The sequence below is a fragment of the Antechinus flavipes genome, chromosome 3 (assembly GCF_016432865.1).
Source record: "Antechinus flavipes isolate AdamAnt ecotype Samford, QLD, Australia chromosome 3, AdamAnt_v2, whole genome shotgun sequence".
In the NCBI taxonomy this organism is placed as follows: domain Eukaryota; kingdom Metazoa; phylum Chordata; class Mammalia; order Dasyuromorphia; family Dasyuridae; genus Antechinus; species Antechinus flavipes.
The window spans coordinates 331,707,769-331,733,235 of record NC_067400.1 but is presented as its reverse complement, the minus strand read 5'-3'; the positions used below and the strand labels follow the sequence as shown (position 1 = coordinate 331,733,235).

General features: G+C 35.3%; 1 protein-coding gene across 1 annotated transcript; it reads left to right on the top strand.

Moving 5' to 3' along the window:
- The first annotated feature begins 770 nt into the window (after positions 1-770).
- Positions 771-25,467, top strand: RBP2 (retinol binding protein 2). The gene is made up of 4 exons (XM_051985639.1): positions 771-909; positions 13,757-13,935; positions 20,575-20,676; positions 25,203-25,467. The coding sequence occupies exons 1-4, from the start codon at positions 837-839 to the stop codon at positions 25,251-25,253; spliced, it is 405 nt and encodes a 134-aa protein (XP_051841599.1). The 5' UTR covers positions 771-836; the 3' UTR covers positions 25,254-25,467.

Genomic DNA, 25,467 nt, shown 5'->3' with positions numbered 1-25,467 from the left:
TTTCTACTAAATTAATTTGTACTTTCTGAGTGGTGTACCATCCTTAGATTAGTCTTTTCCTCAAACTATCATTCTAGTCCATTCATTTAACTAAGATATAAGTAACTATTGTGTGCAGAAAGAACAATTGAACTTCTATCTCCTTTGTAAAATTTTCCTTGATTAACTAGCCCACAATGATGCTCTCCTGTGATTGTATGTGTGTGTGTGTGTGTGTGTGTGTGTTATTTTCTCAGACTGAATTCTACTTGAGGGAGTAGACTAGATCTTAAACACCATATTCTTAAAAACATACAGTATATCCTCTATTAATATTTGTTTATTCAGCTGGGTGTTAATTCACTAGGGTACATCAACACTTTATATATGACTTTATCCACATAAGGGTCATCATTGTCTGCTAGTCCAAAATAAAATATTTGCCCTCATGACCAAGTGGTATAGAATCAACATTTTTTTCTTAAAGTGCCAGACAAATTATTTCAAGTTACGCCTTTAAAAAGTCCCTTATGAAAACATAGAAAGCAAATGATAGTTAAAAGCATCATGGCAGCCCTCCACAAGGGTCACTGCACGAACCAGGACCTTTCCTTGGTGACTCTCTCCCAAACTTTGTTCTTCATTCACCTGCAGTCCCACTGAACTTTGCTAATGAAAGTAAAGTTCTTTGGAGATTGTCTTTCTGACTTTTGAACTCTCTTATCTATTTCCAAAGTCATAAACTGTATTCTAACAGGATATAAAATAGCACATTCTAACTCATGCTTTCTATAGCTCTTGTTTCTTCTATAGCTTCACTTCTGTTCCAACTCAAATCAGTGTCTGAACCAGCCACAATGCCTAGTGATCAGAATGGAACCTGGGAGATGGAAAGCAATGACAACTTTGAAGGCTACATGAAGGCATTAGGTAAATATAAATACTCTAAGAGGGATGGGACTATCCAAAAGTGAAATGCTTTATCTAAATTGTAAAGGAAAATAGAAATATTAGGATAATGTAAAGATCCCTGGACTAGTGAATCAGGAGATGTCACTTATTTGCTGTGAGACCTTCAACAAATCATTTTTCTTCTCTGAACAACAATTTCCTCAGGTATAAAATGAGGACGTTGGAATAGCTCTTCATAGTCTTTTCCAACTCTAACATTCTATGAATATGTATATGCTGTGATAAAGATTCCTCTGGCTATTTGAGTCTTTGTTACATTTGAGTTACTGTAAAATTCTTCTACTGAGTCTAGTGATTAATTCAAGAGCATTACAGTAAGGTTGATACATGTTGAAATAATTGCTCAATTCATAGAGGGGGAAGATTAGACAATGTTTTCTTTGGAGTGGTGTAGAACAGCTAATGTGTTGCTCATCAGAATTGTAAGCACGCCTAGAATGCCAACAGCCAGATTAGCATTCTGAAGTTTTTCATCTGACTTTTGATAAACTCAAGGGTCAAATCTGAAGCCAAGATAGAGCAGTCAACAAATAGACATAACTTCCTAAACAGCCATTTGACTTTGGATAAAGCCAAGTTTCTTTTCAACTTCATCTACCTTTTATAAATTATCAACTCCTTTAAAACAAAGATTATAATAGATTTTGAGAAGATCTAGATCTGTGATTTCATTGTCATTGGGAACTTTAAATGAGGAACTTCCCTCTACTAATTTCAGTGACTTGTTATGTGTGTACATTTCAGAGGTAGAATCTGAACTCAAACTTTCTTGATCCTAAGGTCACCTTTCCTTTTAACTATACTTTCCTGCCCTCAGCACGATATTACTACCTTATAACATTTTGAATGATCAAAAGAAATGATATTAAAGTAAAAATTATGTTTATAACAACAACAACAAAAGAAATGAAAGTCTAAGTATGTCTATATTGAAATAAATGAATTCAACCTCTGATGTTTACTGCCTACATGACTTTGAACTATTTACTTAACTTCCATTGGTCTGTTTCTTCACTGTAAAATGAGGTTGGTCTATGTGACTTTGGAGGACCCTTCCAATTCTAGGTCTATGACCTTTTGGTCCTTTTGATATAGATAATTTTATATACTATTAAAGCTAGGAAAGACCCTAAGAGCATTTGGTCCAGTTACCTCATTTTTATTGATGAGAAAAATCAAGGTTTATCATTACTAAGTGATATGGTCAGTCACACAGCAGAACAGGGACCCAAGTGTTTTGTATTAAAATCCAGCAGTTTTTCTTCTATAATTTACTGTCTTTTCTGTTTTAGAGGGAATTTCTGTTCAGAAAGGAATTGGAGAATGATACTGAATGTCCCTTCCAACTTTTATATTCTTTACCTAACCTCAGAAACTGTTATAGGAGAATGCCCCTGGCAATTCTCTTTGTGGCGTCTATATTACAAATCAATGACACCTTCAACTTATATACCACCAGTGGTCATCATTTTTTAGCTGTGATACTATAATAGGCTTCATTTGAAAATATATAGAAACAGAATAGTTATTGAAATCAGGACTTTATAAAGGGAAATAATATATATGCTGGAGTTTCATATTCCATTTAGATTTGGAGGGGGAAGACTTACAACATAAAATTGGAAATCAGAAGTCCTGGATATAGTCTCACTCGTCCTATGGATATACTTTCTTTCTGCTAGTCCATTGACTCAGAGCAGTGGGGTAAGCATTATAATGGAAGTCAAGGAACCTGAGTTCAGGTTTTTTCATCAAGTCAGTGTGATCTTGGGCATTTAACCTCCCACAGCCTTCATTTCCTTATTTTTCAAATAGAAATTATAACTTCCTTGTCTACCTCACAGGCATATTGTCAAGATCAGTTAGTCAGTAGGTATAGAGGTGATGTTTATGAAAATTTATGTCTGTTTCTTAATATCAAGTCTTACACAATAAGAGTTTCTTTTATTATGACTATTTCCATTTCTCTATAATTAACAAATTGTCTAACTTTTATGCACCTGAGTCTCCATAAAACAGATTGGTGACTTGGCCATTGGCCAGTGAGTTTAGCTACTCTGACAGCTTCTGTGGAAGATTTATGAACCCAAATTCATGTCGGTGCTTTGGTTTACCCAGCTACATGATCTGCACTGTCCAGGAATTGTTCTCCAAACTTCCTATGTGTAGTAGAGCCTTGGCCTTGATCAAAGTTGTTTTTTATTATGAAATAAGGACCATAGAATGATAGAATATAATCTATATTCACCTATTCACCAAAGGAATAATATGAAAATGAATTTGTTAGTGTCTGTTAGAGTAGGAGATGGGGCAAAAAGAAATAAGGTACTCATAGGATCATAGACTTAAAGCTAGAAGAGACTTTTAAAGCCATCTATGTCCCACCCCTATATCATATAGATGAGGAAACTAAGACCCAGAAAGCTTGAGTGCCTTGCTCAAGTGGCACAGTCAGCACTCACACTTAGGGCTTGTGATGCCACTTTTTGCTGTTTTTCTATTCTACCTTCATTTGGCTTCTCAGTTCTGATAACATCGTGGTATAGCCTGAGTCTCGGCTCTCCAAAGTGGAAGATCCAGGTTCAAATCCTACCTTAGACACCTATTAAAAATAAAGGCCAAGGCAAGTCACTATACCTCTCTAGGCCTGATTTTTCTCATCTGTCAAATGGGGATAATATGCTTGCAATTTACTATAGACATCTAGTCTCTTGTCTCATGAACAAGGAATTGGATGAGAGGAAAAAAAACCCCATAAACCTGTTTCTTATTTTCCAAAGATGATTTCTATAGTGTACTATAGTTATAAATAAGTTATATGGATTATAGAACTTAACAGGATCATTGTGAGGGTCAGTCAGATAAAAGAATGTATGTAAAGCTATCCACAATTTTAAAGTATTATATGTTTGATATTTATTATTTTCCATCCCTTTTTCTTCTTTTATTGCAACCAATTTAAAAAGATGAGTTTAATTCCATATATAAAAGATCCCACTAATCTAAGCCTTTGGGCTGGTCTGGCTGGTCACAGAAGAGTCAAGTCTGTAAAGCTTGTCTTTGTTGCCTCCAACTTCCTTCTCTAGGGCCGTTCTGTTCTTAAAGTGGGTTGCAAGACACCGGGGCCCTCATACTAAACTCAGATCCTATAGTAAGGTAGGTAGATCTGAAATTTCTGTCACCTTGAGACATTTGGAACTTGACTGGTTTCCATTCCAAAGGGGATTCACAGTTTAAAAAGGAATTTCATTCCTTATAATTAATGGTGGGGAATAGGTTTTCAGAAGTTTGTGCATGTGTGTGTGTGTGTGTGTGTGTAAGAGAGAGAGAGAGAGAGAGAGAGAGAGAGAGAGAGAGAGTTGGGAGAGATTGAAGGAGGGTGGGAAGCTACCTTGTGTGTGAGCCCAGCCCTTACTGTAGGAAGAAAATCTTTAAAATGGGAATTGCCAAGTGCATCCTAAGACACAATGATACAAACATATGCTGGAACTTGTATGTATGTCCTAGAGCTACTCGTAAATAACAGGACCACGAGCTAAATTCAGATGCTTTTTTTTTTTTTTTTTTTTTTGATGCACACAGTTTAGCCCACAAATGTTAATGCTTCTATAAAATCAATTTTTTTCTCTAATTCAAAAAAAGTAAAATCAGCAGACTTTAGCCTATAAAAATCATCTTTCTTTTTATTTAAAAAAAAAAGCATATAATTTAATATGTGCATACTGGGCAAAATAACTCAATAAACATATATTAAGTGCTTGTTATATGCCAGGTACTATACTAAGCTCCGGGGATACAAAGAATAAAAAGGACAGTCCTTGCCCTCAAGGATCTAGCAATCTAAAAGGAGGTGGGGGTGGAGCTGGTAACATATAAAAAGAAGGCAGGAAAGTAAGATGTACCATGTATAAATGTGTTCCAAAGAGTTGAAACCAGAGGGAACAATAGATGCAAAGTGAAAGGAGTTGAGTCTAATTTCTGTCCTTCATAAAAGAAAGCAATGGAAAGAGTTTGTATTCTACCCTCCAGCCCTACACTCAGTGGGGAGAGGAGATGTCAGTCAAGACTTGAATTAGCTACACAGTGATGGGATTAGAGGTGATGATCTTAATTTGGGAGAAATCTCTTAAAACTAGGGAAAGTTACAGCTGTAGTAACTAGCAAGCCTTCTAGCTATCCAAACTGTTTTTCCAGTCCACATTGATGATATGGTGAAAGCTCTTGTCTCTTTGAAAATCCCTGCCCTAAATGCTTAGAAAGATGAGAAGCTTAGATAAGAAAATTCTTGCCTTCAGGGAGTTTACAATCCCTGTAGGGGAATAAGGAATGAAGGAAATAAGGAATGAAAGTGGATAGCTACTGGGGCGACCGAATTTCTCTTTGCCTTAGGCTAGGATGAGTAATAGGACAGCTAGGGCAGCTGGGTCTGGACTCAGGAACACTACTTCTAATATGATCTGACATTTATTAGTTGCTTTACTCTGGCCTCTATTTGCCTCAGTTTCCTCAATCGAAAATAGTATAGTAATAATATTTAAACTTATGTAGTATACATAGTAGATGCTTAATAAATTCTTATTTCTTTCCTTTGTAGGGAGTAGCAGGTGAGACACTGGGATAGAGGACAAAGGGATATATCCTAAAAAAGGAAGCCTCCCTTCCTTTTACATAACCTTTCTTTTCAGATCTGATATAAAACTGTTTTGTAGCTTTCTAATATTCTGATCATAGATTTCACTCACTGTGAAAGATAACATCAGCTAATGAGTAGGGTCCTGGATTTGGAATGAGAAAAACTGAGGTTAAAATCCTACTTTCTAGCTATGTTACCCTAGGCAAATCACTTAATCTCTTCATACCTCAGTTTCTCATTTGTAAAATGAGATGGCTGGGCTTTCTAGGCTCTAGTTCTAACTCTACCATCCTATGACTTGATCTCACAAGATCTGTATTTGAATCTTTCCTTTGTTAATTATTAGCCTTGAGACCTTCAAACCTTATTTAAACTGCACGGCATGTGAATATATGTATAAGTATGTGTGAGTGTATGTGGGAATACATGTGAGAATGTATGGACATATGTGTTGATATGTAAATATGTTTACATGTTTATGAATATGTGCATGATGGTAGAATAAGAGCCTGTTCAGTCTAAAATTCTAAATATATAATCCTTCTCTAAATGTGTAAGCAGCAAAAAGAAATGGCATGGAAATAAGAAGAAGATTGTTCTTCCACTCTGTTTCTCATGATTTTAAAGATGGTTGATGTTTTGAGTATTAAGGAGTTCAGGTTCAAAGCCCATTTAAGCTGAGCTTCTAGATGTTCGCACATCTCTTAAGATGAGTACATAGGGATCTGGGCTCTTTAATTTACAAAGAGAGCTGCCCTTTAAAACAGGAACCTTAGCTTTTTTCCACCAGCCCATTACAAAGCATTTTCATATTAGGTGGCCAACCAATAGATCAATTTTATGACTTGTATTGTTCGGAATGCAGCTATGGAAAGTACGCTTCAATAAAGTCTCTCCTGGTTAGGTTTTTTGGGGGGTGCCTATGTGTGGCAGCTACAAGAATTATATATTACTCAGAAATAGCTTGCCTTTAGATTCTTTCCTCTGAGATCTAAATTCACTTTTCCTGGCTATAAATCAGGTTTAGAGATAACTTTAATCCATAAAAGCGGGTAAAATATGTTTGATAACTATTGGACTAAAATACCAAATAAGAGAACCATTCCCTCTGGTAAGTGGAAAAACAAAATGATTCTGTTCAAGTGTGTGGAGAGGGAGGTGGGGGTGTAATCAGTTGTTTCAGTCAAACCTCCCTCTCCTTTTGATTAGAAGAACCATGTAGCTTCCAATAGAAAATTTGGTGCCATTTTCCTGAGGAAGTGGGAGGTGACATGATTAACTCACATGTGAAAAAGCTAAAGAATGGCTATCAGGCCAAGCCATTTTTCACTCCCTAAGAAAAGAAAAAAAAAAAGGCAACTTAAAACCCATACTATGTTTTCATTTGCATAGAGCTCCATTTTCAGAGTCCCTGGGAGCTGGTTGGAAATATTGATTGTAGCTGGCAGTGGATATTGGCACGACCAGGGCAGCTTGAGTCATGGGAGAGAGGTATATAATTTTGGTTCCTTCCTGGGTACCCAGAGGCAAGAACTAATTTTTATTATGTGCCTTTTTTGAGATGCCTACTAAGCAGAATGTAGAGAAAGGCCAGCATAAAGTCTGAATCTCAATTTTGACAAGGCCATCAGGGTCTTTTCCTCTTGGGTATTGGGTAGCTGTTATGTCCAGTTTTTAGTGCTTACCTTCCTCATAAATTTTAGTACAGTTATAAGAATAAGGATGATCTTGAAGATGTTTTTCTCCCACAGGTCTCTCCTCTCTAGACCAAAATGAGAACAATTTTTGGTCATTATATCATAACAATAGTGTTGTGTAGGGGGGAAATCACTTTAAAAACCTTAAAGGGCTATATAACAATATTGTTATGAGGTTAATGATGAAAAATTGTTTTCATCTTGGAGTAGAGGGGAGAGGTCTCTAGATGATCTAGAGATTTCAGACATTTTACAAATGGAGGAACAGGTTCACAAAAAATAAGTGACTTGCCTATGGTTGCACAATTAAGCAATATGAATTTATGATCTTCCTAAGTGATAGATCTAGGATATGGGCTCAAATCTCAAAGTCCCACACTCTTTCTACTATACTCCATTGCCTTTCATTTTAGACCAGATCTCTTCCCTTTCTCCCATATGGCTCCTTGGATTTTTGAATAGCACAGCTCACTGGAGCTCAGGTCTTGGGCCTCAGTTCATAGGGCCTGCTAGGCAACTGAGACTGTGTCTATATAATGGCAAAATGATTCATTCAGTTTGATGAAACATTCAGCCAAACTGCTTCCTTGAGTCATATAGACAAAATATCCAGAAGTCTAACAGCAGCTTTGGATAAGAGCAAGTGATTGTATCAGATTTTGTTTTTTTTTTTTTTTTTTTTTTTTTTTTTTAATTGTCTCAAGTGATCAGAGTCAAACAATCATTTTTAACTTTCTCTACTGTAAAATGAGGGAGTTAGACAAAATTACCTTTAATGTCACTTCCAGCATTAAATATATGGTTAGTGTGTGGTTCCACAGAATGCTAGAGGAAGAACAGGTCAAAGTATACTGAAATAGGTGAGGAAGGTTTCATTAAGGAGCTAGCAATGGAGTCGGGGCTTAAAGATTGCAGGCAAAAGATAATTCAAGGTAAGGGAAAATGGTGTGAGTAATGTGGTGTTGACAGGAATTATCTGACCAAGAGTAGTGAATAAGGGGAATTTGGCCCATTTAAAACAGAAAGTTTACACTGGGGAGTCAGGAAAAATAAGAGAAGGTGGAGAGAGACATCATTACTCTTTATTGTTTGGTTCTAGCACAGCAACACAGGAATATTATGGGTGAAGATATAAATATTGTCCTTTTCATATCCTTCCTGTCTCCTGCAAAGGAAGATTTTTGAATACTTAGAATCCGGAAGATATACTTCACTGGATTTTTAAAGGAAGCACCAGTCCAAAATACTTGATCACTTTATTCAATAAAGGATATTTTTTCCTCTAAAGGCAACAACAAATATTTTTAGAAAGTTTCTTTCTTCTTCTTCTCTTTCTCTCCCTCTCTCTTTGTCTCAGTGTGTGTGTGTTTTGGGGGGAGGGGGGAGATGATATATATATATATATCAATATCAATATATATATACATATATATTGATAGTGATATATGTCTAGTGTTAGGCAAGCCAAATGAACTATTTAGAATCTGCTACATAAATGCTAGCTGTTAAGAATAGAAATATTAGAGGTACAAAAAAGTCACAGAGATTGTTTGTGTCCTTATTTCTCTTTTGACCCTGCAGGCTATGATACTTCAAAATGTTACTGGATAATTCCTTAAACCAGAAGTTTCCTAAATAGCTGACAGAGAATTTAAAGAGTTTAAAGTGTGTTTTCTCCAGCTGGGGCTTGTTTTAGAAAGAGCCGTGGGCATGGGAAGCAATTGGTGTTGAGCAGGGATGGCATGTGATGGCAAGAGTAAGATAACTTTCATCCATCTGTGTAAAGAATAAACCTTCAAAGAAGGAGAATTGTAATTCAGCTGAGTCCCAGAAGTCCCTGTGGCAATGAGGGGAGGGACAAACAATAAAGACACTCATATCTCAACAAGACAGAGGAGGTACATAAGCCAAGACAGTATATCTTTAAGCTTCGACACTTTTAAGAGTAGAGCAACTCCAATATTGTTCAAGAATAATTCAAGAAAACTTTCTCTAGAATCATTTTAAAATTGCATGTTGTGTGGAATAAGAGCCATGGTTCAATCAATCCAGAATATAGTTTCTTTTGGGAACATCAACATAAATGTGGTAGAAAAATGTTGTAGGTTAGGCCTGATGGAGATTAGTCTGTTATTGCAGATTAAAAACTAGAATGAAATAAGGCATTTGCAGATCTTGTCGTTCAGTCATTTTATAGTCATGTCTAACTCTTCATGATCCCCCTTGAGGTTTTCCTGACAAAAGCATTGGAGTGGTTTATCATTTCCTTCTCCATTTTATATTACAGATGTGGAAACTTGGGCAAACAGGGTTAAGTGACTTGCTTAGGGTCATACAGCTAGTAAGGGTCTGAAAATGGATTTGAACTTGGGTTTTTCTGACTCCAGGCCCAGTGTTCTATCCACTGTGTCACTTAGCTGCCCACTATAGATTACCTTACTATTAATTTACTTTGTCATAACAGAGAAAAGGATATTCAACAAGGATATACCATTGTTTGATGTAGCCTTCTTGGTCTGCTGGTCAGGGGCATGAGGAATAAGTTACTGACTCCTCTAATTCTGACTTTTTGCATTTAAGTGACCAAGAAGCTATATCAATGGCTCAAGGGGTCATTGGTAACCTGGCATTGATATTTCATATGTTATTAATAGGCTTCTTACCAAGGTCACCATCCCATATTAGTCATTTGGGTTTACTGAAGTGCTGTTTCTTAGGATCTTTAATTGCCACTCTTCACCTCTCTATTCTCACACACATTTTTTTTTTTCTGACCAACTTTTCTTAGCAGTCACTAAGATGATCACCTTTCAGATAAAGATACCCCTAATTGTAATTAGATGGTATGTGAACTTACCAAAGAATATGAGCCATGAACTGTTAATAAAATTATCTTTTATTTCAAAAACAAATAATAGACAGGGATAGATATGACATTCAGTAGATCTGCAGGAAAATCTCCCCTTATTCTTTAGTATACTTCTGTATATTCATGTATATTTTATCATTCTTTCCTAAGACAAACTAAAACACGTAAATCTTGACATTTTCAACACCTGCAGAAAACGAGCCCAGTCTAAAGATACATATTGTGCCCACCACCAAGAACAGAGTCATTTTCTTTAAAATTAATCTCAAAAAATCAGAGACATTTTCCTAAATGTTTCTAGAGTTCCTTAGTAAATAATAATCAAATATTTATGGTGAGTTCTATTGGTTCTATTCTTCTCCCTAGTTTCATCTCCCAGAGCTGGGACTCTAGTTCCCCTTATCTGTTTGATAGGCATTTAATATTAGATGTTTCTCTATCACTTAAGATTTAATATGTCTAATATCACACTTTCCAACAAAGCTTGTTCTCTCTTTTGACTTTTCTGTCCTGTCAATTGTACCATCATTTTCCTGAGTAAAAGAATCCAGGTATAAAAACAAAATCATCTTTGACTTTTTCTTCTTTATCCAATTAGTTATCAAGTCCTTTTCATTCTTCCTGAGTGACTTTCAACAGGTTACTTGGTTTATGTGATCTTCAGCTTTTAGATCCATAAAAATGAGGACTTTAGAGATAGATGGGTTCCAAAGTTCCTTCCAATTCTTAACATTTCATAATACTATATCTCTTTAATCTGTCATTCCCTTTCCCTTCTTATTTCTATCAAGCTGATTTAACTCTTATCCATTTCACCTCTGGACTATTAACCCTAACATTCTCTCTAACTTCCCTCCGTACTCCCAGTTTCTTATTCCACAAATTCACATGGTACCATGGTCAGATTAGTCATCCTTTAATAGCATTGAATTCATGTCATATTCTTATTAAAATTTTCACTGGCTCATCCTTGTCTATATAGCCCAGCTTCTTAAGCTGTGGATCACAACCATAACTGAATGTGGGATCATAACAATATAATTCATTATTAGTAATTAGTTGATTTGTATAAACTATTTTATATACTTACATACCTGAGGTCATATAAAAATTTCCTGGGTGAAAAGAGGTTGCTAGTGGAAAAAGTTGAAGAAGTCCTGGTCTATAGAATACCCTGTCATTTGAGACTCTTTACAGTAGTTTATATGTTACACTTTCTGTTCTTTGCTTTTATTACCCACTGACATGAGGAAATATTATTCAATGGAATCAACCCTAGATTTGGAATCTGAACTCTCAGTTGCTACCTCATTTTCCACTTTGGGGAAGTTATAACTTTTCTTAACCCCCATTTTCTAAGTCTATAAAATGAAGAAGGGGCTGCAAGGTGGTACAATGAGTTATGAGTATGAGTTAGAGTATGAGACCTGGAGTCAGGAATATTTCAGATACTATCCATGTGATCCTGGGCCAGTCATTAGCTTTGCTTGCCTAACTTTCCCCATTTGTAAAATGAGCTAAAGAGGAAAGTAGCAAACCATTCCATCTCTCCGTTAAGAAGACCCCAAATCGTTATTTAGAATGAAATGAAAATGACTGAACAACAACAAAAGGGAAGAGATTGATTACAAGGTTATCTGACATCTCTTCCAATTTTACTGAGATAAATGGGTGGAGACTCACAAATCACAGGATCAAATCATTTCTTGTACTCACTACTTGTATGAATTTAGCCAAATTATTTCATCTTAGTTTTTTCATCTTAAAGAACACTTTTTTATTAATGAATGTATTTACTCCATGAACTCTCAGGCTCCTCACATCTTAAAATTTTATAATCTTCTGAAATTAGGAGAAAGAATAAATAATTTAATGTAAAAGAATAATGGGAGGTGAGACAAAGAAAGATATGAGGAATATTTTATTATCAGGGTTGCATGAAATGTCAGATGCTAAACTATTTCTTCAACTTCTTAATAAATATGATAATATTTTATCTATTTATTGCTAGATGAAATAATAGTGTTTAAAAGTGTTGGTATAATATTTTAGTTTCTTGGAAAAAAATAACTTTTAAAAATTCAAACTCTCTTATTATTACCATAATCACTATTGTTCATGCTATATAGTCAGTCCCAGTAGTTTTGTTTTTTTTTTTTTTAAAGAATGAGACACTGCTAGGTAATTATTTTGAAGAAAACTAGGAGGTTTTATGTATTGGTTAAATATTCTAGAGCAATTCACTCATACAAATATATGTATTTTAGCATTTGCTATAGCAAATATGACTTAATAGCTGTATTTGGCTAGAAATCAAATTCTAACTAAATCAACAACAAGGGAAGAACAATAAACAACTTATAAGCTATTCTCTATTCCTAATGGGAATACTGGCCACTGTACTGTTCCTCAAAGAAGACACTCCATCTTTCAGCTCCAGGCATTTTCACTGGCTGTCCCTCATGCCTGGAATGCTCTCCCTCTGCACCTCTGCCTACTTACTGGCTTTCCTGCCTTCCTTCAAGTTTCAGCTAAAAGCCTACCTTTTACAGAAAGCCTGGATTCTAGTATCTTCCTTCCCTCTGTTAATTATTTCCTATTTAAACTGTATATAACTTGTTGTACATTTTTTTTTTTTTTTATGTCTCCTCCATTAGATTGTAAGCTCCTTAGGGTAGAATTTTTTTTTTTTCCTTTTTTTGGATTTCCAGTGCTTAGCACAATGACTGGCATATAGCAAGTGTTTAATGAATGCTTATAAAACTATTGTCTAATTAATAGCAGTTCTGAGACTTAGAGTAGTGCATAAAATTCTGATATGACCAGAGTTATTGGCATAAGTTCTAGGTTAATTTGACTGACTAATATATAAATTGCAAGACATATAGATTTTATATGTACTTTTGAAAATGCCAATATTTTCATTTGCTAAGAATCACCATTATATAAATGAACTAATTATTTAGTGAAAATTATGTGTACTATTGCTATTAACAATGTAGAAAATCTTCACTAAATATATTAGGAGAGAGACAGAAACAGAGAGATGATAGATAAAGCATTAAAGTTTTTACTGTGAATAAGAAACTACTTCCTGGACCTTTGATTTCATTGGTATAAGAAACTCCCTGGTGAGAAACTCCCTCTCCCAAGGCAGGTTCTCTAAATCTTGGAACCTTCTCTAAATCTTAGAATTGCTTAGAGCACTGGAAAGGCTCAAAAACTTGCTGAGGGTCACACAGCCAGTATGCGTCAGAAACTAGGTTTGAATCTAGGTCTTCCTAGCTCTGAGCTTATTCAGTTCACTATTTCATGTAAATCATTCAATTTGCTTTCAGAATGAATGCATTAAGAGAAAAAGAATTTGTGAACTTGTTTTCTGCTGCAAGAAGTTCACTCAACATTCAAGACACAAGAAAATTAGAGTTTATCTCCACTACCCCCACCCAACTCCTTCATGTGATAGACAATTCTTAATTAGCTTATAAATAATAGAAAGATACCTGACTATGATCTTTATTATAGATGCTGAATGTTTGGTCTTGTTAAAGAAATGAATGATCTTGCTTAGAGCACTGTAAACTCAACAGCTCTTTTTGCCAACAGATATTGATTTTGCCACCCGCAAAATTGCCAAGCACCTAACTCAAACAAAGATAATCGAACAAAATGGTGATAACTTCAAGACAAAAACAAACAGCACATTGCGCAACTATGATTTGGATTTCACTGTTGGAGTTGAATTTGATGAGCACACTAAAGGACTGGATAACAGACATGTGAAGGTACTAGCCTGGATTTTGATTTTGTATTTCATGCAGCATTTAATAGGAGGTCAAGCTATTCTGGTACATGATATGAAAATAACATGAACAATTAAGTGAATTGGGCTGGGGGAAGCAGGATTTTTTGATACTAGCAATGAATAGGAGCAAATGAAGCTTTCTCTTTTTGCTATGAATGGTGTTGCTCATGCAAAAGTGGGTCATGAATTAAAAATCTGGCTCTAATTTCCTGATTATTTTTAGATTATAAAATACATGTGTATATGTATGTATGTATGTATATGTATATATAATGTTATACATATGTTTTATATGGTATTTTAGTAGCATAGTTGAATTATATGAATACACATATTTATATATATATAAACATACGTACACATATAAATAAATATATGCACACATGTATATTTATATTTATCTACATAGCTACATATCTTTTTATCTGCATATCTCTGTATTTATATCTATCTATCTATCTATAGTAAGTAGATGATGCATCTGGACCTAAGTTCAAATCCAGCCTCAGGTGCTTACTGTAACACCCTGAACAAGTCACTTAACTCTGTTTGTCTTAATTTCCTCATCTACAAAATATGGATAATAATATCATCTGTATCCCAGAGTTATTGTGAGAATCAAATGAAATAAAAAAATTTAAAGCTCTTAGCAAAGTATGTAGCATATAGTGAACAATTAGGTGGCAATGGATAGGGCACTAAATTTAGAGTCAGGAAGATACATCTTCCTGAATTCAAATTTAGCTTGACATTTAGTATGTGACACTGTGCAAGTCACATAACCCTATTTGCCTCAGTTTCCTTATCTATAAAATGGGCTGGAGAAGGAAATGCCAAAACAGTCCAGGATCTTTGCCAAGAAAATCTCACATGGGATCAGGAAGAATGGGACATAATTGAACAGCAACAAGACATGCAAAAATTCATATAGACATATAGCCATACATTATTGCATTATTTGTATTTTGTGTAGATATGTATGTATTAATAAATAATAAGTATATGTGTATATGTACATACCTATAAATAAATGAGCCACTTATTCCAAGGGCAGATTAGTAATATTTTATTAGTAATAATTCCCCTCAGAGCTGGGAACCTCAAAATAATTCAAATAACTAAAGAAAGTCTTAGAGTGGCTTTTAATGGTAATAATGCTCTTACCCTTTACATTGTAGATGAGGTGGGACTTTAAGACCCTTACAAAATAGAGCTTTACCCTTACAATCACATGTAAAACATAGTAATATATTCAAAGTAGTGGCAACATAGTACAGTATGGAAAAGAATAAGAAATGAAATATAAAAATCCAGCAGTCAAAGACCATCCATTCACTGAAGGAATAAAAATTTCTATGCATTTTAATAGTCTCAGAAGGCAGCATATCATATCATGTACAATGTGGAGAAATGACTTAAATCCATAGTGATTCAACAAACATGTCAATTCAACAAACCTTTATTAAGTACCTTCTACATACAAGATCCAGGAGATAAAAAGACAAAAAATGAAACAGTTCCTGCTTTCAGGGTGTAGGCAGGAATATGTAATCATTAAATTGTTAATATAATATTATGATATTAATATATTATATTATTAGGTGGACATGTGTACAAAAGAGATTTAAAAAAATAAAACAAAGTAATTTCAGGAGAGAGAGTATACAACTAGGAGGGAGAATCTAAGCCAAGATTTGAAGGAACCTAATGTTTCTAACAGGTGTAGGTGAGGAGAAGTATGTGTGAAACATGGGAGCCTGCTTTTGCAAAACACAAGTGATGAGATCCTAAGGCACCAAGAAAAAGCTCTATTTTGTTTAGTGAATTCTATTTAAGAAAGCTAAAACAAATAAACAAAAAACAAACTTCATTTCCCATCCCACCCTTTTTTTTTTTTTTGAAAATTCACTTCTGTAGGAAACATCATTTTCTTATAAAGTTGGATAGATGAAGAGTTATTGTGTTATGAAGACTGAAAACTAATTAATCAGAAATCAGAACCAATGCCAAAACTTGCCTGAGTATTTGCATCATTCTAATGTCACCTCAAAATGAATATTATACATCATTTAATTCATTTCCATTCTCAGATCTGGTTGTCTGCTCACTAGAAACTAGGCCAGTCCTCTAGCCTTATTCTTTTAGTATCTCTTATAGCACATAGTGTCTCCATTTCTTTCAGAATAATCAATTTTCCAAAATTTTTTGCTGATGGTAAGAGTATCCCATCTGTTCATAGCCATCCTGCCTCTTCCTCAGCCTTTAATAGACTCTCTTCCCTTTAAATCTTGTCCACCCTCAATATCGGTTACTAATCCTGTCAAACATATGAAATCCCTTTTGCAGTATCTCCTCTCTTTTCAATCACAAGAGGTGGAGGAAGGAAGGTAATTTTAGAGACAAGATGGAATGTATAGGGATTCTCCCAGAATTCCTGGGCAAAAATCTTTTTTATCCATTTTATTAGAAGGTTCTGCCTGAGGATATTTGTTACAAGCCTCTTTATTTCAAAAGAAGATTCTCAAATTTGAGAGCACAATAATATACTTCTATGTATTTGTGGGTGTGCATTTTCATATATATATATATAAATGTATATACACATGTGCATATATCTATAAGTATATACAGATTTATTGCTGTTCAGTCATTTATATCCAACTTTTCATCACCCTATCTTGTCAAAGATACTGGAGTGAGTTTGCCATTTCTTCAATATATACATATATGTAAATATATAAATGTATACATGTTTATATAACACAAAGTATCATGTATTATTATTTTTAATCATGCATATTTTCATCATTATAGGGAACTTCCAGGGAGGGAATGCTACCAGTTGTTCTGCAAGTTATGTCTTAGAGATTGGCTTGCACACATGGAAGGCTCAAATCTACATTTTCCTGATCCTGAGCCCAGCACTCTATCCCTGAACTATGTTGCTTCACAAGACATTATATGAACATGATAAGTAGATGAATGTTAGGGAGTTACCTGAGGCACGTAAAGGTTAAGTGACTTGCTCGGTAACATCATTCTGAGGTGGCTGATGTAGTGCAGAAAGTGCCAGACTTGGAGGCAAAGACCTAAGGGGTCTATAAGTTGTTTGACCATAGATTAGTCACGTGACCTCTCCAAGCTACATACTCTCATCTGCAAAATGAGGAAGGTTGACTAAATACTTTCAGATGCCCATTCCAGCTCTAAAGTTAGGATCCTGTGTAGATTTGAGTGTCAGAAGTGGGATCTGATGCTCATGAGCCCAGCACTTTATCCACCATACCACAAAGCCTACTTGCATTCTTCTAGGCATAAATAATATTGGAGAAAGAGAATGAAATAAACAGAATTTCAACTGATATTAACAGGACTGACCTTATACATACATAGTCTGAGTAACTGTTTGCTTAAATGGTATGTATATCTAAGTCATATGTTGAATAATAGATAGCATAAGAAAATGGAAGTAAGACCAGGTTTAGTCAGGAAGAATGGGGTTGATGTTACTTTCAATCTTTAGTAGCTATCTGTCCCTAATCAATTCATTACAGATGTCTTAGATTCAGTTTTCTCATCTGTAAAATATGGTTTAATCATACTATCTCAGAGAGTTGTGAAGAAGGTATTTTGTCAGCCTTAAAGTGTCTTAAATGTTTTATAAATACAGGTGTGTGTGTGTGTGTGTGTGTGTGTGTGTGTGTGTGTGTACGTGTGTAAGTGTGTGTTTTGGGGCAAAGAGATATGTAGACCAAAAAAAAAAAAAAATAGTGGCAGGGAGTAGATAAGAGAATGCCTTTGGGGAGAAGTGTCATAAAATGAAAACCTTTGGACATCACTGAGCACTATTGTAGACAAAGCATTTTGCACTTTTTCTCTTCCTCCCTCCATCCTTCCCTCCCTTACTCTGTGTGTATGTGTATATGTGGGGTCTGTTTCTCTCTATTTGTTTCTGTCTGTGTCTCAATCTCTATCTCTCTGTCTCTCTCTATCTCTGTCTGTTTCTCTTTCTCTGTTTTTGCCTCTCCATCTATCTCTGTCTCTCTGAATCTGTCTCTCTTTTTCTCTGCCCCTTTCTCTCTGTATTACTGTCTTTCTTTGTCTAGCTCTGTCTCTGTCTTTCTCTGTGTCTCTGTGTTTTTCTGTTTTCAAAAAACAAACACAAATCAGACTATTCCTTGTAGGAGGAACACAGAACTTCTCCATGCTCCCCTCATTCCTTTCGTCATTCAGCATATATTAAAGTCACAGAGTAAACTAGGGATGTTGTGTTGGGGACTGGTTATAGGGCCTAGTACTTTCTTAAGAGCAAGGACAACTGTCAATAAAAAGTTATTTAAAAAAAAAAGAGCAAGGATAAATTGGTAGCATATTTCTATCCTGCTCTCCATTGTACATATCTTTTAAAACTAGTCCTAGAACAAACTGAAAAGTAAAACAATTTGATTGCAGTGTCTCTTTTTATCTTATTTTTTAATATCAATTTTCTTTCTTCTGTACAGATACTCACCTTCATGCTACTCAGAGCTTCTAATGGCAGCACCCCACTTGGGCTTGTCTGAACAAGTTTCTGTGCTCCAGATCTTTCCTTCATCCTACTCCTCATCCTAATATAGTCATTTTCATTTATTCCTTTCCCTCAGGACCCACTAAGTGACTTGATAATCTTGTGACCTAATTTTCCCTAAGGTGTTAATGGCTAATAATGGCTAGACATCTGTTCCCTTTCCAGGTAGGGTGTGCATTTTATCCATTGCCCTAATACAAATGAACAAATTTAGTGGTGAAGATCTTAGACACTCCAACAGGACAGTGGGGAGAGATTTTGGGGAAGGATGCCTTTCCTGGAACCCTTCAAATTACACATGTGGGCAGTCATCTACTCTGACTATATGTGAATCCAGCTCTCTGAGCACTATTTGAAATGATTTTCCTTTATCTTCTTCCTGCAAGATTCTGACTTCCATCTCTGTTTATAACCTCCTTTCCCATCTGCTCTTTTGAAGATAATTGAGTCTCTTTCAAGTGTTCTGTGATATGGGAGATGAAGGGTGCCATATAAAAATGAATTGAATGGTGGTATATTGAATGCTATTAAAAGAGTTTCTTACCCTCCCTCCTACTGTCTGTTTCACATTGAAGGAAAGATATTAATATTGTATTTATTCCTATGATTCATTGATATCCAGTTACTTTCTGGTTAGAATAATTTTGAAATTGACCATTTTAGTTTGAATTCTTGAAATAATAAGTAGTGGTGGTGGTCTCCTTATTCAAAATAACTATCGTTATTGAATATTATTATTAGAGGATTTCTAATAATATAGTCAAATGTTCAGTTTTTTACATAAAATATCATTTCGACAAAATCAGAAAAATCAACCAATAGAGTTCTATTGTTTGTGAAACAATGTATTAGATGCTCTGGATTGTAATTGGTTGAGGATGCAAAAAAAAAAAAAAAAAAAAGATTAAACACTCTTTCCCTACTGAAGCTTACAATGTGCCTGAGGAGATAACTAGAACATATGAAAAGATAACATGAATCATAATATGTGATACATGTGATAATAATAAAACTGCCTCATGTCTTAGTAGTCATCCTCATGACTCTGGAATTAGAGATCCTAGATGCAAATCTCATTGCTTATATCACCTTAGGGGATCCCCTGATACTTCCTGGGACTGTTTCCTTTTACTGTCAGAGAAAGTTGTTGCATTTGATATCCCCTGAGGTTGCTTCCATTTCTAGATCTATTATTATATAGCACAGTATACTTTTTCTCTCATTTGGTTGTAACAACAATCCTATGAGGTAGGTTATCATCCATATTTTATAGATAAGAAAACCAAGGTTAAAAAATATACAAATGTTTTACCTCCAACTAGTAAGTATGTGAAGGAAAATTTAAATGTGATTCCAGGTACAATCATCTATACACTATACCACCCTCCTCTCACAATAAGGTACAGCCAGTGAAAGGGATAGCAAATCAAGAAAAGGAGACATTGTGGAATGAATGGTTGAAGATGTTTTGCATTTTGATCTGGAGCTGAGCCTTTAAGATCAAGTAAGAATTAGAGAGGCAAACTAATAGAAAGAGGGCTCACCTCAGATTGCTGAAATGATAATCATTGGATATAGGTTCAAATTCTGGTTTTGGTGCTTACTGCATTTATGATCTTAGGAAAATCATTTAAACTCCATGGGCTTCAGTTTATTCATCTGTAAAATAAAGTTGGGCAAGATAAGACCAAAGGCCCCTTCTAGCTCTTTATGACCCTTTGCTCCCAGATAGGTAGAAAGGAAAGGTAAGGGGATTAAATATAGAGAGAATATTGAACAAAAGCAAAGAGACCAGATAGAATTGGTAAACTGTCTGACGTGTGAAAGGAAGTGGGAATAGGAGAGACAGTGTTTAGACCAATTTGATTGGAGTATGTGTAGTGGGATAATAGGTTTAAAATGTCAGGGGCTTAAATGCCTGAAGTCCAGACTTTATCAGTAAGATAAAGTGAAAAGAAGAAATGACTGAAATATCTTCGAGGAATTATAGCAGTCATCTTGCATTAGTTTGTTCTAGGCTTTCTTATCTGGATTGCTCTAACTCTCTTACAGACTCTAGTGATCTGGGAAGGAGATAAGCTTGTGTGTGTGCAGAAAGGAGAGAAGAATAACCGGGGATGGAAGCAATGGATTGAAGGAGGAAAACTGCACTTGGTAAGAAGTGGTTTTCATTCACTTTCCCCATATTTTTTCAATAATAAGCCACAGTATTCACCCAGTGTGACTCCTCAACAAGAAAAAACAAAACAAGACAACAGTCCCACTCTACTTTCTTGAGTTCCAGCCAAAGGCACATCATCACACAGACCAGAAAGCCATTTCTATCCTGCCCAAGGGAATATAGGAAACAATCTCGATAGCAGTTTGTGTGAACTGTTGCATTATTTTTAAACCTCTAACTGCTGAGTTAGGAATCTAAGATTCAAGGAGAAGAGCAAGGAACCTGCAAAAGACCATCTGGATCTGGGGAGAGAAATGAATATGGGGCTAAGGCAAATCCGAGGAGAATTGGCAGAAATATCCTGCTGTCTGAAAAAGAGAGATCAGAAACAGAATAGAGAGAAGAATCAGAATCACCAATGTTCAGACATGCAATGAATCTTAGAGATGCAATACCCTCATTTTACAAATGAGGGAAACTAGGGATCAAAAGCAAAGTGATATAAAGTCATGCAACAAATTAGAAACAGAGCTAGAAAGGAGAGAGTTGGGAAATAATCAAAGATATAAAAGGATGCCTGCTCTATGGATGGGCAGCTATGTTGCACAGTGGATCGAGTATACTCATCTTTCTAAGTTCAAATCTGGTCTCAGACACTTACTAGCTTTGTGAGCTTGAACAAGTCCCTTCACCCTGTTTGCTGCAGTTTCCTCATATGCAAAATGAACTGAAGAAAGAAATGCCAAGCCATTCTAGTATCTTTGTCAAGAAAATACCAAATGGAATCACAAAGATTCAGATAGAATTGAAAATAATTGAAACAAACAAACAAACAAACAAAAAAACTCTACAAGTAAGCATTTTGCAATTATCCTGGTCAAAGAGAAGCTATATCTACATATCATAAAACATCTAGTCAGTGTAGTAAGGGGAAAATTAAATTGTAAAAAATAGCTGCTAGTATCCTGAGAATCCAGAATCTGGTTGGTGAATTCAATTGTTTCTTTTTCAATTCAATGTGATAAAATGAATGAGTTTGATATAGACTGAGTGACAGCAAAAAATGTAGTGACAATCACAATCTCTACTGTGCCCATCATTTTTGATTCTCTTAAGTTTTCTCCATTAGCTTCCATTTTATAACTTTACCCAAGGGAGTGGTAGAACTGTTTCCACTACCCAGGCCTGGACTTCCAGGATCCTATGCTCTCCTGGTTCTTTTGCCCTAAGAACAGACAAAGCCTTCTCTTTTTTTTTTTTTTTAAATTGAGAAAATATCAGGAACTTTCTTGGAAGAAAAACTAAAATTAAAAGATATATAAATTGACAAAGTATAGATTTTACATCCTAATTTTTTGTTTAGCTACAAAATGACATAGCTAGCACAACTTAGGGGATACTGAGCTTTTACCGATATTTTACTTCTTTCCTATCTTGAATATCTATTATTCTTCAGCAAGGTTTTGTTTTTCTCCTGTGGGTCTAGACTAGCATATGTGTCTAGTCTCACTAGTAAATATATGACCTTGAGGGTAGACATCATTATAGGAGATGTCCAAATAGTTTATGCAATCTCCCTCTATCTATACTAGCCAAAGAATTCACAGATTTCCTTTTAGAAGCTATCACATTGGGTTGGACTTCCTACTCTGCCTACTTTTCCCTTTCACTGTTTTCAGCATTCAGTTTTGCTGTAGAATAGAGATGACTGATACATCCAAAGTCCTAAACCTTGGCTTAGAATGCTGGCTCTACTCAGCCTCCAGGTTCCCTTTGATGCCTTATTCAAATTTCCCTAATTAATGGTCCTCCAGAATTCTATCATAACAGTTTTACAATATCAAAAATTTGAAATGTATAATGCCAATAAGCAGCTTCTACTTTTAGTAAAAAGAGATGTGTTTCTTCAATTTATTTTAACGCTGCAAATATTTATGAAGCCTCATGCTCTGAGGAAAGCACTTTGTTAGGTATTGGTCTGCCTCCAGTGTTTCATATTCCAACCTAGGTATGTGCATCCAGCTAGATGATTCAGTGGATAAAAGATAGGACCTAGAGTCATGAAGATCCAAGTTCACATCCAGCCTCAGATACTAATTTTGTGACTGTAGGAAGGTCTCTTCTGTCTGCTTCAGTTTTTTCAACTATGAAATTAGAATTAATAATAACACAAACTTCCCTGATTTGTAAAGATAAAATTACATAATCTGCAAATGTTTTGTGAATCTAAAAGTGCTACATGAATATTAGCTATCATCTTTCCATATATTTAACATAGGTCAACCCAACATACTAGGGACATTCATTGAATTATGTTAACATTGTGTAGCAAGATTTTGGATTGTAGTAAATATAATGGAGTTGAACCCTTTGATGGCTCTGGTCTTTTGCTGAAGGACATATGTACTCAGAAAAGGTCAAGTTCCATGGTTAGTTCTCCAACACCATGCACAATTTCATGAATACCAATGGAGCACCTGGGTTGTGCAAATATTGTTCATTCTCCCTATGTAATTAATCAATTTTTAAATAGTCACATGTCTCTCTGGTGACAACCATTATACTAGTTCTCCTATATAATTCCTTTCAGGTAATGTTTAATGGTCTACTCATTTCCCACATTTTTTTTCCCTTCATTTTTTATTGAATTCTGGGGTGACTCAACTTCACTTCTTCAGAGACTATATTATTCTTCAACTGTACCACCTGAGGTCATCATAAGAACTGGGCAATTTCCCAAAAGTCATTCAGGCTTCCCTTCGTCCTACTTCAAAGGTTCTTTCAATTATCTGTTTCCATTGTCTTGCCAAGATGGATGTGCGCTATAAGTTGTCCATTCAGCTGCACCTTAGAGTCTAGAGAGTAAACAATTTTCATTCTTCACTTGCTTTTGACTTTTTTTTTTTCTATGTGGATAGTTTAGGCAAGCTTTTGTAGTATCTGCAAAAAGAAATCTCCAACCATTCAACCAATCAACAACAGGCATTGTGCTGAATGCTAGAGATACCAAAAAAAAAAAAAAAAAAAAAAATAGTCCCTGTCCTAAAGAAGCTTGGGGGATGAGAAAAAAGAACATGCACATGTATAACACACATAAGTATATACAAGATGCAAAGTAAATCAATTGTAAAATAGGCACTGAATAAATAAAACTCAAATAAGATCAAGTGCCACAATGCCTTCTCTGTGCCCATCAGGGAATTTGTGGGTTTAGTATCAACCAAACATTTATATTTCAGTTTTGCAATGTTACTTTTCAGGGTTCAGTTTTCTTTTTGTTGTTGTTGTTGTTGTTTTTAAGGTAGTTGGGGTTAATGCTTTGCCCAGAGTCACACAGGTAGTTTAGTGTCTGAGGCCACATTTGAACTCAGATCCTCCTGACTCCAGAGCCAGTGCTCTATCCATTGTGCCATCTAGCTTCTCCTCAATTTTTTTAAAGAAAGAATTAATAATAAGTGCTTTAATTTTGGCAAAGTGTTTTACATTCAGTGCATCTCATTTTATCCTTATAATAACTTTGTGAGGTATGTTGCTGTTATTAGTCTTAAGAAACTAAGGCTAAGAGAGTCTAAATGACTTGCTAGGGTTAAACAGCTATTAAGTCATTATGGCAGAATTTGAACTCAAAACTCTCCTGATTCCATGTCAGCACCATTTAGCTGCCTCATTTTTTTTTTTTTAATAGTTCACATAACTCCTGGTCTAGAAGTACCATTCACCATGGATTGTATCACACAGCTTACTGAATTAGAGATAAATATAAAATAGTTTTCTTTTCGCCTTTTCTGGGGATGTTGCATATTAAAAACGTTGCAAAAATGTCTCTGCCCCAAGGGGTTGTATTTTCCCTTCAATTCCAATGTTTGTGTAGATTCTAAGATTCCATATCTCTCTCACACTCTCAAAGGTTCATTATGAGTAACATAAAGCCTGTTTTTCTCTAACTAAACCAAAACCAATGTCCTAGTCAGCTTACAGGCAGGGTTTTAATACCTTTCTGCAACATAAATCCAAAATTTGCCAATAGTTCCTCCAGGCAAAGTTCTAATTATCTACCTCCCACATTGGGCTGAGCTCCCTTACAAACACAAGACCTAATGGAGTGAAGGCACATCACTCTATTGAGCAGCTTCTCCCTCTCCCGTCACTTTTAAAAGCTTTTCCTGCTCTATTTCCTACCTTCTAGGTTGCTTCATTACTTCTAATAAATTACACCATGTTGTTTTAATCATACAGTATCAGCAATCCCACCATTAGAGCTTGATTTCAATGCATTTTTCATTTTTAGAGTTGTAAAAGCTCAATCTCCAATCAGAACCTAATCATCACAGCCTCACAGTATGTGCTGGTTCACTAAATTCATGAAAAACACATTAACAAATGCTTCTGAAAGTCTTTTCCCTGTGGTCACTCACTTTATCTCTCCCTGAGAAATCAAGGGTCACAGTATAGGCCAAAACACTGAAAGGGAATAAAAATCTACTTGTTCCTCATTAACTGGTCATTTTTCACATTGCAGGAGCTGACATGTGAAGACCAAGTGTGCCATCAAGTATTTATAAAGAAGTAACAGTTGACTGGGAAACCTGTTGAATTACCAGTTAGGAATTATTTCTTGTGTTTTGTGAAAAAAGTTTCAGAACTTTTTCCTACTCTTAACATAGCTTTGGGAATGTATCTGTGTGGAGTATTAAGCAGAGGGAAATGTGTGAGAACGACAAACAAATATTTCCTCTTTCTGAGCTGACATTAAAATAAAAATAACTTTAAAAAACCCACCTCAA

Bases quoted from the DNA above. Each gene is read 5' to 3' on its own strand.
- RBP2 (XM_051985639.1), top strand. From the start codon at position 837: ATGCCTAGTGATCAGAATGGAACCTGGGAGATGGAAAGCAATGACAAC. The intron at 910-13,756 runs GTAAATATAAAT...TTTTGCCAACAG, and splicing joins AGGCTACATGAAGGCATTAG to ATATTGATTTTGCCACCCGC. The intron at 20,677-25,202 runs GTAAGAAGTGGT...TTCACATTGCAG, and splicing joins AAGGAGGAAAACTGCACTTG to GAGCTGACATGTGAAGACCA.